This window comes from Aegilops tauschii, chromosome 5 (genome assembly GCF_002575655.3).
Source record: "Aegilops tauschii subsp. strangulata cultivar AL8/78 chromosome 5, Aet v6.0, whole genome shotgun sequence".
In the NCBI taxonomy this organism is placed as follows: Eukaryota; Viridiplantae; Streptophyta; class Magnoliopsida; order Poales; family Poaceae; genus Aegilops; species Aegilops tauschii.
The window spans coordinates 94024353-94044415 of record NC_053039.3 but is presented as its reverse complement, the minus strand read 5'-3'; the positions used below and the strand labels follow the sequence as shown (position 1 = coordinate 94044415).

Sequence of the window (20063 nt, the reverse complement as noted above, 5' to 3'; positions counted from 1 at the left end):
TCTACTTTTCCATCTACAAAATCTTTCCAAACATCCCAAGCAGATCCTAACAAAGTATCAACAGTTTTGGAGGACCCAGCAGGCAACACACTACAACAATTGCCCAGTGTAATGTGTGATCACATTTGGTTTTGGATTTAGCACCTTGCAGGGTAACGCGTGTACAAGATCTGAAGCCGCTCTTTACATATAGAACAAGTAAAACTGTGATCAGAATGAAACAGCACCGACGAAACCATCTGTAAATTCAAGAACGACGGCTCGGGCATATGGTGAAATGTGGATCCATAAACCAGTCCAAACCCACAACGCTCAGCCACAAGATTACACAACGATAGAAAACAACCAGGCTTCAAGATTGACTCATAATCATGCGCACAACTATATAACACACATCAAAAGTATCCATTGCAAAGCAACAGTATCAACCTAGTGACGATTTAGAGAGCATGGTAACAAGATAATAATAATCGTGGGAAGGAAGTAGCAACGGTGTGCAGCGGATCAGATGCAGTTCACAGGGTCCAAGCAAAAATTAGTGGAGTAGCCTAGTAGTTGGAACAGTGGCGCCGACGGTAACAGTGGTAATAACAGTGGCAGCGGTAGTAACAGCGGACGGTGGACAGCCTGACAAGTGACCCCACCCTCCATCCTAAGGTTGCTCAGGCAAACGCCGGGCCCAGCGTCAGCGAAACAAGAACCAGCATCAGCAGCGCCGCTCCTCCCGTAGCCTTGTGGTGGTCTCGCGCCGCGTCGCTCTGCAAGTAGGGCCCAGGACGCAGTCAGACAGTGATGACCAAGCTAAAAAATATTGGCGTAATGAAAATGGACACCACTTGGATGGCTCCACGTGTCCAGAAGCAGGAGACTTGGGTCGGCACGACGCCCTGGCACCCAGGCATCATTTTTGCGCGCACCGAACGGGGCCGTACCCAGAGGGCATTAATCGCGCTGGGCCCAGTAGGCATCGAGTGGGTGCAAACCATCTCGCGTGCGTGCGGGGAGGGTCCGTGTGGTCTTGTTGACCGTACGTCCACTCGCCGACACGCGGGCCCTAGTAGGCGGGCGCGAGGCGGAGGCCATCAAATCCGGTTTAGCGCGCCCGGTTTGGAATCCGCCGGCACGGATCCGTCTACCGCGTGTACGTGGAGCGTGTAGCAGTGCGGTAGTAAATGGGTGTAGGGATACGTACCGACATGTCGGCGGCGGACGGGCCGGGACCGGGGGCGAGGCCGCGGCCGGTGGTCGGCGACGAAGCGGCGGAGAGGGGGGACGCGGCGGGGGACACGTGCTTCTTTGTCTTGGGCTTCTTGCTCGGCGCGGGAGCCGGGGCGGCGAGGACGACGGGCGCCGGCGCGAGGGCCGGAGGAGACGTCGACAGTGCCGGCGCGGGAGCGAGCGCTGGGGGCGAGAGAGCCGGCGCGGCCATCGGTGGCGGCAATGTGGGCGCGGCCGTGACGGGCGCCGGTGCCGGGGGAGACGTTGCGGGCGCGGTGGCCGGGGCCGGCAATGTGGGCGGCGGGGAGCTGACGGGGGTGGGCGTGGGGGGAGGCAATGTGGGTGGGGCGGTGGCCTGGACGGGGGCAGCGGCCGGGGAGGTGAGCTTGGTGCTGGAGTGGGAGGGGGAGGCGGCGGGGGAGGTGGAGATGGGGTTTTGGGACGATGAAGGGACTTGGGTGCCTGTGGTGGTTGGAGAGGCGGCAGTGGGGGACTGGGCTACGGCGCCGGAGTGGGAGGAGGAGGAGGGCGCGGCGGCCGGAGACTGGGAGTGGGCGGTGGAGGCGGCGAGGAGGAAGAGGGCGAGAAGGAGAGCGAGGGGGCGAGCCATGGCAGGACAAGCTGATGGTGCGCTTGGGGTTTGTGTTGTGTGAGAAGAGCAGAGAGCGAGCTGGGTAGTACTGGTAAAAAGAGGCGCACACTGGCTACTGCCCTACCGGCCAGCTTGCGTGCGTGGTAGAGTCACTTCTTTTCCTTGCCAGAGTTTTTTTTTACTTTTTCTTCAACTGGGTGACACTGGCAAGGCATCTCTCTGTGAGCATTGAAATGCCAAAATTTACTACCCGTGGCTGATGTTGATGAGACAGGCTGCGACACGTCGTGACTCAATTGCTTTTGCTTTTGGTGGAGTTCAGCCCCCCAAAATTGAATAAATTGTATGGCACACACGTAGATTCACAAAGAAGGTGTCCCGGCAAAAAGAAAAAAAAAACAAGTAAGGTGGCTAATAATTTTTTCTTGTGAATAAGAGAGGCCCTTGATCATTTGTCTAGTTGTTTTTTTCTTAACACGGTATGGTACAAACACGCATAGCACCCACCCTATCCCTATTAGCATCTTTGAGAGACTGAACCGACACATCATTAAGAGAATAAAAAAAGGACCGGTAGCAAGCATGTCTCGCGAAGCTCTTGCGAACCCTCGCTCCCCCCCCCCCACCGCCATTACCACCACCACTCCCCCTGCACCCGCAACCAGCCATCGCCATGCCTCCAAGCTGACGCGGGCCGACATCTCCAGTTCCTTCTTTGCGGCGGGAGCTGGAGGCTGTGTGGTTGCTGCTCCCCTTCATCTACGGGGCCTTCCCAGATCTCCTGCGACCGATCTCCTCGGTGCCACAGGAGGTGCTGATGGCACCCAGGGAGCAATGGTGGAGGGAGAGGGCGATGCGGATTCGAGACGACTCATTGTAGTGGTAGATGTGCAAGAGGGAGTGGAAGGAGGCGGTTCAGGAGGTGGAGGCGGAGAGCAATCCGGTTTCGAGGTCTAGGGCGGAGAGTTTTGCGCAGGTATGCTGCGACCAGGCGGATCTGGAACAAATAAACCTCGCGAGGAGGATCTACTTCGAGGCCACCGATGCGAAGAGGGCAACGATGTCATCATTTCCTTCATCACCGTCGCCCGCTGGTGGGATTTGTGATGTGGGCGAAGGTAGAGGCGAAGTCTGGAGATCAGAGGAGTCACGCATGGTGGGACTGCATTCCTGGGCTTGTTCCCGGCATGGATTCCGCCATATCCAGAGAAGGTAGATCCCCTGCCTTATCTATCTCCGGTGCCAGCAAGGGATTGACAGATGCATGCGAGGCAGTTGTCCATCAGGGTGATTCTAATTGTTTGCCGGAGTTTCGGTTAAGGAACAATGGAGAGAAGGTTCAGGCGCTGCGGTTGAGCGCAATTTCGCCATTGCTGATGCTCAGGGAGCGGGGCAGAGGCATGTTCAAATTGAGATCAATTGGGGAATCTGCTGATGGAGACCCCTTGGGTCGCTGGAAGGTGGGGACACATGTCAGTGGGTGCAGGGAGGTGGGCACTGATCATTTTGGGCAGTTGTGGGGTGAGGATGCACTTTCCTCTTCACCCCCAACCACTCCCCCATCTGGTGTGAGTCCTCCAAGAAGACAAACCCTAGTAAGAGGAAGGTGTTAGGCTGGATCCAGAGAGAGCAATTGAGGGAGAAAAGGTTCACAGTGGTGGATTGCTTTCTGATAACCCACAAGTATAGAGGATCGCAACAGTTTTCGAGGGTAGAGTATTCAACCCAAATTTATTGATTCGACACAAGGGGAGCCAAAGAATATTTGCAAGTATTAACAGCTGAGTTGTCAATTCAACCACACCTGGAGATTAATTATCTGCAACAATATGATCAGTAGCACAGTAGTATGATAATTTTGATAGCAGTGGTAACAATAATAGTGACAGTAACAGTGATAACAAGGGTTTCGTATCAGTTGTAACAGTAACAATAGCAATAGTAACTTAGCAAGAACAATATATGGAAAACTCGTAGGCATTAGATCGGTGAATTCGTTGGATGATATTCATCATATAACAGTCATAACCTAGGGCGATGCAAAACTAGCTCCAGTTCATAAATATAACGTAGGCATGTATTCCGTAAATAGTCATACGTGCTTATGGAAAGAACTTTCATGATATCTTTTGTCCTACCCTCCCGTGGCAGCGGGGTTCATAAGGAAGCTAAGGGATATTAAGGCCTCCTTTTAATAGAGAACCAGAACAAAGCATTAACACATAGTGAATACATGAACTCCTCAAACTACGGTCATCACCGGAAACTATCCCGAATACTGTCACTCCGGGGTTTGCGGATCATAACGCATAGCAGGTGCATAGAACTTGCAAGATCGGATCTAGAACATAGATATAATGGTGAAAACATAAATGGTTCAGATCTAAAATCATGGCACCTGGGCCCAAAGTGACAAGCATTAAGCATGGCAAAGTCATAGCAACATCAATCTCAGAACATAATGGATACTAGGGATCAATCCCTAACAAAACTAACTCGATTACATGATGAATCTCATCCAACTCCCTCACCGACCAGCGAGCCTACGAAGGAATTACTCACTCTCGGTGGGGAGCATCATGGAATTGGCGATGAAGAAGGGTTGGTGATGATGAAGATCGAAGATCCCCCTCTCCGGAGCCCCAAACGGACTCCAGATCTGGCCTCCCGATGAAGAACGGGAGGTGGCGGCGGCTTCATCTCGTGAAACGCGATAATTCTTTCTCGGTGATTTTTTCTCTGAAAATAGGATTTTATAGAGTTGGAATCAGGGTCTGCAGGGCCACCAGGTGGGCACAACCCACCTGGGCGCGCTAGGAGGGGGGCGCACCCTGGTGGGTTGTGCTCCCCCAGGGACCCCCTCCGGTGGTTCTTGGCTCAAGTATTTTTCTTTTATCGTATAAAAATTCTCCAAAAAGTTTCATTCCAATCTGAGAACTTTTATTTCTGCACAAAAACAACACCATGGTAGTTCTGCTGAAAACAGTGTCAATCCGGGTTAGTTTCATTCAGATCATGCAAATTAGAGTCCAAAACAAGAGGAAAAGCGTTAGGAAAAGTAGATACGATGGAGACGTGTCACTTTCTGGCGAGAGCTAGGGAGTGTGAAACCCAAGAGGTTTGGAATTCAGTTGCCCGAAATCATCCTGGGGAGAGAGGCCAAGGCCAGACTTCGAGGAGATTGTGAAAGGCAAGATCACGACAGAGAGCAATAGGGGGAGGAGGGAGGGAAGGGAGTGCATGCCCACCACCACAGCAGATGCAGGCATAGGGTCCACCGCTGGATCAGGGAGGATGCCGCAGTTTGCTTACCCTCCTCTGTTTGCCTTTGGTTTCCCAGGTGCACCCCTGCCATGGATGTTTGCTGGTGGGTACCCATACCCTCCTCTGATGTTTCAAGGGAATCGGTGGGATGGAAATCAGGGACATGGATCTGATCAAAAACATAAAGTGAAGCAACGAGGCGATCAGGGGTATCATAGGAAGTTACAGAATCAGAGTGCAAGTCGATACAGAGAGAGAAACAGAAAAAAGAATCTAGAGAAGAATAGTGGGGGCAGTAATTCTAGTGGGGCTGGTCAAAATCACCCAAAAGACTTCACTGACTATCCATATGTGACTTGTTACAATTTTTGTGATCCTGGACACCACGCACTATTAAGTGAAGGTCCTAAGATGACACATGTATAGGAGACCGAATGATCAAACTATATGTGATGCATTAATCGCAAATGGTACAGTAATAAAATCATCACCAATAAAATGAACTATGTGCGATGGCTGAACCATCAAGCACGATTCAGATTAGAGTTGTGTTGCGATGAGACAAAAGAACACAAACGATTACCCATGACAAGATGTGTGCGATAGCCAACATACAGTTCATTCGGATGAACTGTTTGCGATGTTTCAGAAGAACACAAGCGATTCGGCTTAACAAGATGTGTGTGATACCCAGTAAACAGGTCAATAATAAGAATTGTGTGGGAAGACCGATAATCATACAGACGATTCCTGCTAATAAGTTGTGCATGTTGTGGGCAAGTGCCTACCGGTAAACAATTGTTAGTGATTGATGAAATCATCACCTACGCGTCCCGTAGTTTAATCCGTATGCGATGTGGTTTGCTCTATCTGCACAACATCTATGCTCTGTCTACAGAACAACAACATATATATTCATAACAACATGATTGCATAACCAAAATAAACATCCCATTACGTAATTGACTACAGACAACATTTGCACCACCTCAATAAACAATTACATGCATACTAAACAAGGAGAGACGATCATCAAATCATCTACTTCTTCTGACGCTTGCCGCCACTGCTCTACTTGTGGCTCGATCCCTCGTCTGGGGCAGGACGAAGGCACTTCCTCATGTCAACGATCCGCCTGCTGATAACCCACAAGTATAGGGGATCGCAACAGTTTTCGAGGGTAGAGTATTCAACCCAAATTTATTGATTATACACAAGGGGAGCCAAAGAATATTCTCAAGTATTAGCAGCTGAGTTGTCAATTCAACCACACCTGAAGGACTTAATATCTACAGCAAAATTTTCAGTAGCAAAGTAGTATGGAAGTAACGGTAACAGTGGCAAAAGTAACAGTAGCAGTTTTGTAGTAATTGTAACAGTGGCAATGACAAAGTAACTTAGCAAAGATCAATATGTGAAAAGCTCGTAGGCAATGGATCAGTGATGGATAATTATGTCAGATGGCATTCATCATGCAACAGTTATAACCGAGGGTGACATAGAACTAGCTCCAATTCATCAATATAATATAGGCATGTATTCCGAGTATAGTCATACGTGCTTATGGAAAAGAACGTGCATGACATCTTTTGTCCTACCCTCCCGTGGTAGCGGGGTCCTAATGGAAACTAAGGGATATTAAGGCCTCCTTTTAATAGAGAACCAGACCAAAGCATTAGCACTTAGTGAATACATGAACTCCTCAAACTACGGTAATCACCGGAAAGAATCCCAATTATTGTCACCTTGGGGTATGCGGATCATAACTGGTAATAGGTGTCTACAACTTGCAAGATAGGATCAAGAACTCACATATATTCATGAAAACATAATAGGTTCAGATCTGAAAGCATGGCACTTGGGCCCTAGTGACAAGCATTAAGCATAGCAAAGTCATAGCAACATCAATCTCAGAACATAGTGGATACTAGGGATCAAACCCTAACAAAACTAACTCGATTACATGATAAATCTCATCCAACCCATCACTGTCCAGCAAGCCTACGTTGGAATTACTCACGCACGGTGGTGAGCATAATGAAATTGGTGATGGAGGATGGTCGGTGATGACAACGACGTCGATTTCCCCTCTCCGGAGCCCAAAACAGACTCCATATCTGCCCTCCCGAGGAAGAACAGGAGGTGGCGGCGGCTCCGTATCATGAAACGCGATGAACTCTTCTCCCTAATTTTCTCTCCCCGAATAGGGTTATATGGAGTTGGAGTTGAGGCCAGGGAGTCTCCAGGGGACCCACAAACCAGGGGGGCGCGCCCCCACCCTTGTGGACTCCTGGTGGGATCCCCTCTGGTTGATTCTTTCGCCAATATTTTTTATATATTCCAAAAATATTCTCCGTAAATTTCCAGGTCAATCCGAGAACTTTTATTTCTGCAGAAAAATAACACCATGGCAATTCTGCTGAAAACAACATCAGTCTGGGTTAGTTACATTCAAATCATGCAAATTAGAGTCCAAAACAATGGCAAAAGAGTTTGGAAAAGTAGATACGATGGAGACGTATCAACTCCCCCAAGCTTCATCCATTGCTTGTTCTCAAGCAATTCAGTTGACAAACTGAAAGTGACAAAGAAAAACTTTTACAAACTCTGTTTGATCTTGTTGTAATATGTATAGCCAGGATTCAGGTTTTCAGCAAAGATTATGAACTATCCATATTCACAATAACATTTACGCCTCACATTTACTCATATCAATGGCATAATCAACTAGCGAGCAATAATAATGAATCTCGGATGACAACATTTTTCAAAACAATCATGATATGATATATCAAAATGGCATCTCGCTAGCCCCTTCTGAGACCGCAAAACATAAATGCAAAGCACCCCTGAAGATCAAGGACTGACTAGACATTGTAATTCATGGTAAAAGAGATCCAATCACAGTCATACTCAATATAAATTAATAACAAAGCATACAAATGACAGTGCTGCTCTCTAACTGGTGCTTTTTTTATAAGAGGATGATGACTCAACAATAAAAGTAAATAGATAGGCCCTTTGCAAAGGGAAGCAGGGATTTGCAGAGGTGCCAGAGCTCAATCTTTTAAAACAGAGATGAATATAATTTTGAGAGGTATGCTTTCATTGTCAACATAACAACCAAGAGATCTCGGTATCTTCCATGCTAGATACATTATAGGCGGTTCCCAAACAGAATGGTAAAGTTTTTACTCCCCCTCCACCAACAATCACACTCCACGGCTAATCCGAAACAACGGGTACCGTCCATACCAACAACAGTCCTGGGGAGTTTTGTTTGAAATTATATTTTGATTTGATTTAGAGCATGGAACTCGGCATCCCGATTACCAGCCAATTTCTCATGAATGGCAAGTGAATAAACACTCATCGTGAGAATAACCCACCTAGCATGGAAGGTACTGAGAGTCCCCAGTCGCTACATGAGCGATTCAGGCATACAAAACAGAATATTATTTGAAGGTTTAGAGTTTGGCACATGCAAATTACTTGGAACGACAGGTAAATACCGTATATAGGTAGGTATAGTGGACTCATATGGAACAACTTTGGGTTTAAGGAAGTGGATGCACAAGCAGTATTCCCGCTTAGTACAGGTGAAGGCTAGCAAAAGATTTGAGGAGCGACCAACTAGAGAGCGACAACGGTCATAAACATGCATTGAGATTAACCAACATTGAATGCAAGCATGAGTAGGATATAAATTACCATGAACATAAATATCGTGGAGGCTATGTTGATTTTGTTTCAACTACATGTGTGAACATGTGCCAAGTCAAGCCACTTGAATCATTCAAAGGAGGATACCATCCTATCATACTACATCATAACCATTTTAAAAGCATGTTGGCACACAAGATAAACCATTATACACTCCTAGCTAATTAAGCATGACATGAGTAACTATAATCTCTAATTGTCATTGCAAACATGTTTCATCGATAATGAGCTGAATCAAGAACGATGAGCTAATCATATTTACACAAACAAAATAGGTCGAGTTCGTACTAGATTTTCTCCATCTCAATCACTTCATCATATATCGTCATTATTGCCTTTCACTTGCACGACCGAATGGTGTGAATAGTAATACTAAGAGTGCATGTGCATTGGACTAAGCTGGAATCTGCAAACATTTATTCAAAGGAGAAGACAAAGTAATATGGGCTCTTTGTTAGATCAACAATAATGCATATGAGATCCACTCAACATTTTCATCATGGTCTTCTCCTTACGACCCAAAGAAAAGAAAAGAATTTCAAAGAAACACACTGGAATATTTTTTTGAGTTTTTGTTTTTCTGAAGAAAGCAAAATAAGAACGAGAAAAACTATTTACACGAGAAAGCTCCCAACAAGCAAAAGAAGAATGAGAAATATTTTTGGGTTTTCTTTAAATACTACCACTAAATAAACTAGAAAGAAACTATAACTATTTTTTTTGGTTTTCTCAAAGTTTTTCAAACACGCAAGAAGAAAGCGAGAAAAAGAAATAAACTAGCATGGATAATACAATGAAAAAGTATGAACACCGACAACTGAAATGAGTGTGTGAACATGAATGTAATGTCGGTGAGAAATATGTACTCCCCCAAGCTTAGGCTTTGGCCTAAGTTGGTCTATGCCCACGGATCAAAGTAGCCCTCTCCTGTGTACTGAGGAGGATCCTGAGGGTTCCACTGGTTAGCGAGCTCTTGTGGCTCCCACTGATAAATAGACTCCTCATATGGATGAGGTGATGGTTCTGGGTCAGGAACTGGGGATCGCATCCGCTCCAAGTATGCATAAATGTCCTCGGGCATGATGAGGTACCTGCCTGAATGAATATCGAACAAAGAAGGTGCAGGCAAAGTAATTATTTGACAAGTACCCCGACTGGATACTAGGTTATAGAGGAGCCTTTTGTCATCACCTTTAGAAATAAAATCATGTGCTACCATACTATTATAGTCCAAATATCTTGTGGGTAACAACATTTCCTCCTTCTCATTGTCGGTGCAACAAACCCTGGGTATGTTGACCAGATTGTGCACAGGCTTAAGGGCAAGGGTACAATATCCAAGACAAGGCCAAGTAAATAGATAAGCCCTTTGAGAAATCAAAGGGCAGATCAAGAAGACCAAGTCAAGCTAAAGAAGCAAGACACCACTAAGGAAGAATCTCCCTTGCCGGGCAGGAGAGCCTGGCGGGGCCGAGGTTGCTTCCAAGACAAGCCTCAAGACTGTCCCGACAAAGCTTGTCGTGCACGCCAAGGGCGAATCACCCCGCCATGGCTCCACCGCTCCACCTAACAGCGACGCAAGTCATCGATCAGTGCAGTGGCGAGCCCCCAAGTGACTAAGTGGCAGCTATTTAACACATGGCAACCACTTTCTGTGGACATCACCCCAAATGACACCCGTCTAGAGACGTGTCATGCAGACAGGTGAAGAGGTGGCCAAGCAACCCGACAAGGCTTGCCGGGCACACCGCGATGTGACACAAAGCGACGCATTTAATGCGCTCTGCCCTGTCTGCAGAGTTAGGTATGATAGCACTGTTGCTATCTAATCAATACACAATGACTGATTTGCCATTGTGGTGACCCCTTGATCTATAAAAGGAGGGCCAAGGCAACCATAGAGAGGATTCAGACCCTTGTACACCCATACGCGCGTAGCAGTTCTCGCCCCGAGGCAACGCTACCGGGCAAGAATGCTGCGTCTCCACCACGGTCCTCCCATCATCCACCAAAGCAGGAGTAGGGTTTTACGCCTCACGGCGGCCCGAACCTGGGTAAAATTGCCCGTGCGATATCTGCCGTGCTGCGCTATGCTCCTTCGCTCTTTGTGCAACGTGCTCATCCCCCTACCAAACCAAAAGGAGCCGATGGCTCCATAGGTGGCCGTGGTTTCCCATGACATCTTTGGCACGCCAGGTAGCACTACAAAAAAAACACTTCCATGATGATACATGTTTGTCACAGTAGGTCACATTTCTGTCATGTATGTACATCCATGACAATTTTATGACAGAATCAAGATAGTCATACATGTGCTGTCGTAGAACTGTTCCATGACAATACCAAAATTATCATCACGGAAGTGTTCACTTCCGTGACGATAAATGACACGTCATGGAAGTGCTTTCGTCAAGGGTAACCGACACGTGGCATCCACCGCAACGGGTCGCCGTTAAGCTATCAGGTCTGATTTTGGATCCGATAACCCGTTAACAGCCCGGACCAATGGGGATTTTCCACGTGTAAAATTCTCATTGGCCGAAGGAAACACGTGTCAGCTCGTCATTGGTCAGATAGGCGCCTATGATATGTCGACACGTGCGACGGCCCAACACTGGCCCATTTAGCTTACAAAGGCCACCCCGTTTGACTTGGTCAAAAGTTAGCGGGCCGGCCCATGAAAAGCCTGTTAATGATTTGTTCGCATATAGCCCATTTTACGACCCAGTACCTCACGGCCCGTTAGGGCCTTCCTGAAATCGGCCCAACACCGCCATGTGGGCCGTCGCATATAAACCAGCCAGTTTCACTTTTGTCCCATGTATGGCCCACGACGTCTTTCGGCCCATATGAGGCCTTTCGTATCTTTAGGTCCTTTAGTGGCCCACAGTGACTCTGGCCCATAATGAATAGTAAATTTCTTTGTACCCATTAACGGCCCATGATTCACATGCACTGGTACAACAGGTGCTATACAAACGGTTTTTAACCCCTTTCCGCGACGGCGTTTGGAACCGTCACCTAGTGAGTGACTGCGATAGGGGGGTCCTTCCCACACGACCCAGAAACCATCGGGGATATGCCCTCCTGGCACACACACTCGGCAGAATGAGGTTGTGTGCGACCGGCGAGCGACCAAATACGGTTATACATACAATAGTACTAAAAAAATACAATTATACAGGCGAAATTGTTTCCGGTCGTAAGTACATCCCACACAGTCAGTCCCCGCTAAACATTTCCGTTCGTATATACATCCCACACAGTCACTCTAAGGAAAACATTTGCGCAAGGTGGCGTAACGCAAACAGTTTTCAAGAGAATGTCGTGTGTGATTGTTCATTGATCCAACACGGTTTATTCCTAGAAACTGTGTGCGTTGCCTGAGGTCATCGCCCACAGTGTTTTCTCAATAACCGTTTGCAATAGGAAAACCCAATTAGCAGGCTAATTGCCCTATTATTAATAATCCATTTATTAATCTAATTGACATTCATATTAAGCACATAATATATTTCATTTCCATATTAAGGAAGTAGGATTTCATAATTGAAATACATCCGAGTACAACATGATATATCTTCAGCACTCAGCTACCCCATTACACAACTGCACCAGCACCAGGTTTCACATGCAACATTTAGAACCTTTCGAAATTAGCATCATAGACGGTACATAGACAAATGCATCTCATCTGGAAAACTGTTGAAGTGGAAGGCGAATATTGAGCCTTCATTCATGTTGAAGGTCTTTGCAACTTTAGGCCAGTGCCTGTGGATGATTGACCGTCTATCCTTCGTCCTCTTCAAGAACACTTCAATATTGAACCGTGGGTGTTGTATGATAACTTCCTCGCCTCCTGACCATAGAGGTGGTTTGAGAGGTAATCATCAGTGAACTGCTTTGGAGAGGCCTGAAAACAAGGATGTGCATAAATATCTTCTCTATATTGGAAATGGAGCAAAGGAATAAAAAAAGGCAAGGTATAATAGTTAGTACCATCTTGTAAACCTCAGTGCTTCCCATTGTTTCCCTGCAACACATATAAGGTAGTTAGTCATCATGTTAAGTAAGGGTTCGCATGCTATCAGTAAAATATGTTGATGAAAATAAGCACATTGCAGATTCATCAAATTAATTCAAGCCACATGGAAAACCCATTTATCCAAACCAAGCATGAGTAAGAACTAGGAAATATAGCACTTGTATATGTTTCTCATGTATTAAGTGCAGCCAAATTCGGTTTATTCCTCCCATGGTATACAATAACAGAATGCAGCCACAACAATTGAACATCGCATTGCAGAATTGAACCAAGCAGTTAACTAAACATCACAACAAATGAACCAAACGTTAACTGAGCACCACATTGCACAATATAACATACTCCTAATAGAAGATCAGACGGTTAACCAAACCAAGAATGCTTAAAAACTTGGAAATATAGCAATTGTATTTGTTTCTCATGTATTTAGTACAGCCAAATTCGATTTATTTCTCACATGGTATACAATAACAGAATGCAGCCACAACAATTGAACATCGCATTGCGGAATTAAACCAAGCAGTTAACTAAACACCACAACAAATGAACCAAACGTTAACTGAGCACCACATTGCACAATATAACATACTCCTAATAGAAGATCAGACAGTTAACCAAACCAAGCATGCTTAAGAACTTGGAAATATAGTAATTGTATTTGTTTCTCATGTATTTAGTACAGCCAAATTCGATTTATTTCTCACATGGTATACAATACCAGAATGCTCCCACAACAATTGAACATCGCATTGCAGAATTGAACCAAACAGTTAACTACCACAACAAATGAACCAAACGTTAACTGAGCACCACATTGCACAATATAACATACTCCTAATAGAAGATTAGACAATTAACCAAACCAAGCATGCTTGACAACTTGGAAAATTGCACCCTGAAGAATTGAACATCACATTTGCAGAATTGAACCAAACAGTTAACTGAACACCACATTGCACGACATGTAGAACATATACACTAGAGCAGAAGATTGCATGGTAAAAGTAGATAACACAATTCACTTGTTAAGGAAGGCAGTAGCTAGCAAACTGAACATGGGTCCTTATAGTGAGCTAATAAGACAAACTACTCCTCATTGTCGGAGAAATCAATGATGATTGGCTCCTTGGACATGGAAGAGGGCGAGGCCTCCGCATCGTGGGTGCCCTCGCCGTAGTGGTGAGTTGCTTGAGCCGCTCGGGGCACCAACCTGCTGGTCTCGAGATGAGGTAAGCATGTGCACGCTGAGAAAACACCTCGTAGTCTTCGTCGAAGGCACCGATGGTGGCCTTGAGAAAACTCCACGAACTGTCATTTAAAGCAGCCAACCGCATCGCGGCGTCAGCGCGCGAGGCGTCGACGGTGGCCTCGACGGCGAGGTGCTCCTCCAAGATCCGGGGGTTGGCACGAATGGCAGCCATCGCGACCTCATCCGCGCATGCGGCCGTGATTTGCTTCTCCGCTGCCAAATGCTCCTTGAGATCCTGGCTATACTGTGTGCACCATGGCTTAGGGCGACGCTTATTTGGTGGTGGGGTCAGTGATTTGGGTGGAAGGTGTCGCGCCGATAGTTGGGGCATGTGGGATGTGGAAGGAGGAGGAGGATGGGGTCGGGTGTGGATTACCTGCCTGGATAGACGAGGCCGAGCAGCATGAAGGAGGGTCGCCGGCGAGGAGGCGGCGCTGCAAGAAAGGGGTGAAGGTTTCAACTTGGAAAGGAAGGCGAAAACAGGGGAAATGTGGCTTTTGGTAAGGGGGACGGGCGGGGAGGTAGATATTTCCGCGGAAGCCGAAAATTTGGAATCGCTTCAGCGAAAAAACTGGCGCGTACGGTGTCATCAGACACGGTCCCTTATTTAGAGCGGGCTATGGGCTGTAGCCGTCGCACCTTCTTGCGTAAGCCGCATGCGTACTATACTCTGACGGTGCTCCAAGATATTTTGTGCTGCATCTCACATGGTTGGTTATAATAAAATGTATGGGATCTACTTGATTTTTCGTCTTGAATTGAGTTACATAATGGGGTCACAGCGGCAATGGACGGTGTTTGAATTGCTAGACCTTTTATCTGCAGTGAACATGTAACTATATGTGTGTCGTAAAAGAATTGGAATTATTCAGGGTTCGTTTGGACATTTTATACATTAAATTGGTTTTCTAGCCATTTCAGGTGCACAATTCAAAATTAAACTACATGCACATGCTCCGGTGCACCAACATGGGTTGTAAAATCATATATGTGTCCATGGGTTTATGCTTATGTCCCATGCAAGAAATGGGGATGAATTTCGAACACCACGGCACCGTGGCTCTCCAGCAAACGTCGATGTACTTGCTTTTGTAATTCTAGTAAATCCAAAAATCGTCCGAAATTCATGAAACTTGGCATGCTATCATGGAGCGGCATCAACATGCCGTGGTAAAATTTTTGTCCCATTCGGGGCAGGTTTGGGTATAAGCTTCTCATAAACCAGAGCTTCTCACAACAAGTGTGATGGTTTCGGTAGGGAACGTTTCACCTTTCTGGACGAAATGATATCCATTGCCTCTTCTCGATTTCAATTTTTTTCCTACTGTCAACATAGAACAACATGAGTGTTGTGTCAATTTTTGGGATTTTTTGGGGTTCGCTTGGGCATTTTTATACATTAACTGGGTTTTCTATGCATTCGTGTGCATAATTCAAATTTGAACTACATGCACATGCTCTAATGCATATAAATTAGTTGAAAATTCAAATCCGTGTCCTTCATTGCATGCTTAGGTCCCATGCAAGAAATGAGAATGAATGTCAAACACCCTGCCATCGTCACTCGGCCGCAAACATTGAGATATCTGGTTTTTAAATTCTAGTAAATCCAAAGCTCGTCTGAAATTCATGAAACTTGGCATGCTATCATGGAGCGGCATCAACATGCTGTGGTTAAATTTTTGTCCCATTTGAGGCAGGTTTGTGGATATGCTTCTCACAAACCAGAGCTTCTCACAACAAGCCTGATGGTTTCGGTAGGGAACGTCCCACCTTTGGGGATGAAACGATATCCATTGCCTCTTACTGCTTTCAAATTTTTTCTCGTGTCAACATAGAACAACAGGAGTGTTGTGTCAATTTTTGGGAACTTTCGGGGTTCGTTTGGACATTTTTATGCATTAATTGAGTTTTCAATGCATTTATGTGCATAATTCAAATTTGAACTTCATGCACATGCTCTAATGCATATAAATTGGTTGAAAATTCCAATATGTGTCCTTGGTTGCATGCTTAGGTCCCATGCAAGAAATGGGAATGAATGTCAAACACCCTACCACCGTCACTCAGCCGCAAACATTGAGATACCTGGTTTTTAAATTCTGGTAAATCCAAAATTCGTTTGAAATTCATGAAACTTGGCATGCTATCATGGAGCGGCATCAACATGCCATGGTAAATTTTTTGTCCCATTTGGGGGCAGGTTTGGGTATATGCTTCTCACAAACCAGAGCTTCTCACAACAAGCATGATGGATTCGGTAGGGAACGTCCCGCCTTTGGGGACGAAACGATATCCATTGCCTCTTATTGCTTTCAAAAATTTTCTCATGTCAATATAGAACAACAGGAGTGTTGTGTCAATTTTTGTGATTTTTCCGGGTTCGTTTGGACATTTTTATGCATTAACTGAGTTTTCAATGCATTTATGTGCATAATTCAAATTTGAACTACATGCACATGCTCTAGTGCATATAAATTGGTTGAAAAAACAAATCTTTGTCCTTGGGTGCATGCTTAGGTCCCATGCAAGAAATGGGAATGAATTTCAAACACCAGGGCACCACCGTTGATTGCCGGCAAAATGTTGAGATACTTTGTTTTTATTTCTAGTAAATCCAAAACTCGTCTGAAATTCATGAAATTTGGCATGCTATCATGGAATGGCACCCGACATGCTGTGGTATTTTTCGTGTCCATTTTGAGAGAAGGCGCACTCGAATAACAACCAACAAAGGCATTTCGAAAAAATAGCTGCCACTTTAATATCTCAAATGTTTGTATAATTCAAACCGTGTGCATTCTGTTAACCATTCATGTGACGCCACGTGTCTTGGTTTTAATGGCTATAGGTTTTAATGGGTCTTGATCGCAATCGTTTTAGATAGAACACCCGTATGCAAAGTGAGAGCAGGATTTGTGCATCCCTTCAACGCAAATGGTTCTTTTGGAGGACCCGTGTGCAACCACTTACAAACAATATGGTAAGATTTGCATCTGTCATATTGGGTATGTTGCCATTTGTCAAACTAGAAAGATTGACATTTGTTGATCTAGTAAAATTGCCATTTGTCAACCTTGTAACACTGCGATTTGTCAAACTATGAAGCTAAAAATCACTAGCAGTATCTAATTTTTGCAACTAAAATTCAATAATTAAGCAAAGATGGAGGCGAGGAGGCATGTTCAGCCTGACGTGCAGTGGGCGGCACAGTACTATTCGATTTGACAGCGGGCGGCGCAGTTCCCGATATGGCTTTAATGCAGACGAGGGAGAGGGTAGCGGTTCCTGAAATGTTGAACGACCAATGATGCATCCTCCTTCAATTAGCATCGTGAATGCATGAGGGAAGTAATGGAGGAGGACCGGGAAAAGAGGCAGCACAATGTGAATGCAACGCAGTTTGCACTCATATAAAGGTGCCCCTCCATTCCAATGCATCTACCACATCGTACACACCTAAGCATTTGCCTAAGCACCTATGCTAAGCGCAAAAGTGCTCACTCCAAACCCATGGTGGTGATGTGCGCGAGCGGCCAGCGGCTGTGCCAGATGGTCCACGACGCCGGCCTGCGGCATGGCACCGTGGATCGTCTCCAGACGGTGTTGGCGACCGGCTGGTGGATGGCCGCCGTCAACGCCAGCTACGACTCTCAGTTGGACCAGATGATCGTTGCCACCACCAACAAGTTCACCGTCGTCAAGAAGCTCGCGGACGACATCGCCGTACTCCTCCAGCCGCGTGCCCGGGCTCCTCATTGCCTGCCACCCTAATCGGCCTCCATGGTCGGAACCTCTTTCAAGCACTGGTAGCCCTACGACTGCCCGCCGACACCACGAAGAATGTTCACCTGGAGGTCGCACTCGTCACGAGGCGCCTCGCCCTGCAAGAATTCGTCGACCTACACATCCACGTGTACGAGCAAATCGTGTACATAGGTATCAATAAGGCCAGTGAGGATGCTACGAGGATGGCCTTCTTCAACCGGCTGGAAGCCTTGGATGCCTTTGCTGAGAAGCACCTTGACCTCGCCACAAAAGCCGCCGGTTGGTGGCCCAGCGCACTGAGTTGAGGAGGAGGAGGTCGTACATTGATGGATGCATCTTTGTTCTTGCCTCCTGTAACCACCACTGCGATCGCATCATCGTGGCCTTAATTCTTATTGTGCTATTGCATTCTCGTTCCAGTCAATACAGACATGTGATCCCTTTGCTTAATTATATGCATCACTGTAACTAGTACTCCATCCGTCAATTTATAAGTTGTGCTGCCAATGTTTGGGGCCGGCGCACGATCACACACGTTTGTGTGCATGCGGTTGCGCCGGGCGCGGCGCGACGATGCAGTTACCCGCTGCAAAAACTGCCATGCGGGGACGTGGCATTGACCATTGGGCGGCAATAGTCGGTCATCTGGGTGCCCAATAAAGGATGCAAAGAGGGATCCTACAGCAGCAAGGACCAGCTTCCCTACCGATAGCTCATCTAACAGAACTCCCAAGTTAACTGTGCTGAGGATTGAGTAGTCATGAGATGGGTGACCGGATGGGAAGTGGCCTCGATGTTAAATTAACTGATGTGATGGGTCACTGTAAACATTTAATTGCGTCGAATGTATATAGTGCTCCATCATATTAGTTGAATTAACCTCGAGGTCCTTGTTTTGTAATTTTTGACATTTTTTGTTTTTTGTACACATGTTGATTGGCTTGAAGAAGGTCTATCTCGTTACTTTTTGATAATTTTTGTTTTTTGAACACATGTTGATTGGCTTGAATGAAGGTTTACCCTGTTACTTTACGACATGTTTCCAAAACATGGACCTCGAGGTTAATTCAACTAATAGGACGGAGCACTATATACATTCAAGCAATTAAATGTTTTTCAAAAAAAGTGATATGATTTCCGTGAAACTTATAAGTCATGTATGTCAAATTAACCTCTCTGTACTTGTTCTCGAATTAACCTCTGGGCCTTTTTCCCACGTATCACACACATCTTGTTAAGTTGAACCGTTTATGTTCTCTTCCCTAATCGAAAATAGTTCATTCGACTGAACCGTATGCCGTATATCACACACACCTTGATCTGGCTGACTATTTCTGTTGCTTTCCCTAATAGCAAACAGTTCATCAGAGCGAACTGTATGCCGTATATCGCACAGACATTGATATGGCTGCCCATTTCTGTTGTTCTGTCTAATCGCAAATAGTTCGTCTGGATCAACCGTATGTCCTGCTTCGCACACGCAACTAAAATCTGAACCGTGTTTGATGCATCCGTCATCGCAAACGTTTTGCACCTTTTTTGACGTTTTTTACACCACCGTTTGCGATTATTGCATCGCACACAGTTTCGTCGAAGGGTCTCTGATCGTAGTGTCGCGTTAGCAGCATCCTGCAGTAGTGATGAGCCGTTTCCACCCCGTGTCAACTTTCGTCCTACCGATGGCCCATACGTTCTTGGGCTCATTTCCGGCCCTCGATTACTTCCGGCCCGTTACCGGCCTGTTCCCCTAATGGGCCAAATTCGGCCCATGGTTTGAATCGGCCCGTTTGTGGCCTGTTAACCCATTGCGTCGTTTCCAGCCCGTCCTATATTCCGGCCCATTAACGACCCGTTATGCCTGTGATAGAATTAAGCCTTTGCTGTCTTCTGGCCTGTTAATGACCCGTTACCGTGCTGGCCTGATACCAATATGCCCGTTTACGACCCATGTGGACCCATTTATCGAACAGCCCGAGGCCCATCGATTCTACGGCTTGTTGGAGGCCCATTTATTCAACGGCCCGTAGGAGGCCCATGGCTCCTATGGCCTGTAGCAGGGTCAAGGTTACCACGGTCCGTATATGGCCCATGGTTGTTGCGGCCACTAGCAAACCAGGGAAAAAGAAGACTAGGAAATAAATAAGCCCGAAACTAATGTTAGGCTATTAAGGCGATTGCACATATTACATCCACTGGGCATCAAA

The 20063-nt window shown here is 46.2% G+C and overlaps 1 protein-coding gene across 1 annotated transcript; it reads right to left on the bottom strand.

Moving 5' to 3' along the window:
- Positions 1-358: 358 nt before the first annotated feature.
- LOC109783776 (uncharacterized) lies at positions 359-2569 on the bottom strand. The gene is made up of 3 exons (XM_073498857.1): positions 2446-2569; positions 1193-1918; positions 359-758 (listed from the first exon to the last, which is right to left on the bottom strand). The coding sequence occupies exons 1-3, from the start codon at positions 2567-2569 to the stop codon at positions 505-507; spliced, it is 1104 nt and encodes a 367-aa protein (XP_073354958.1). The 3' UTR covers positions 359-504.
- Positions 2570-20063: the final 17494 nt, after the last annotated feature.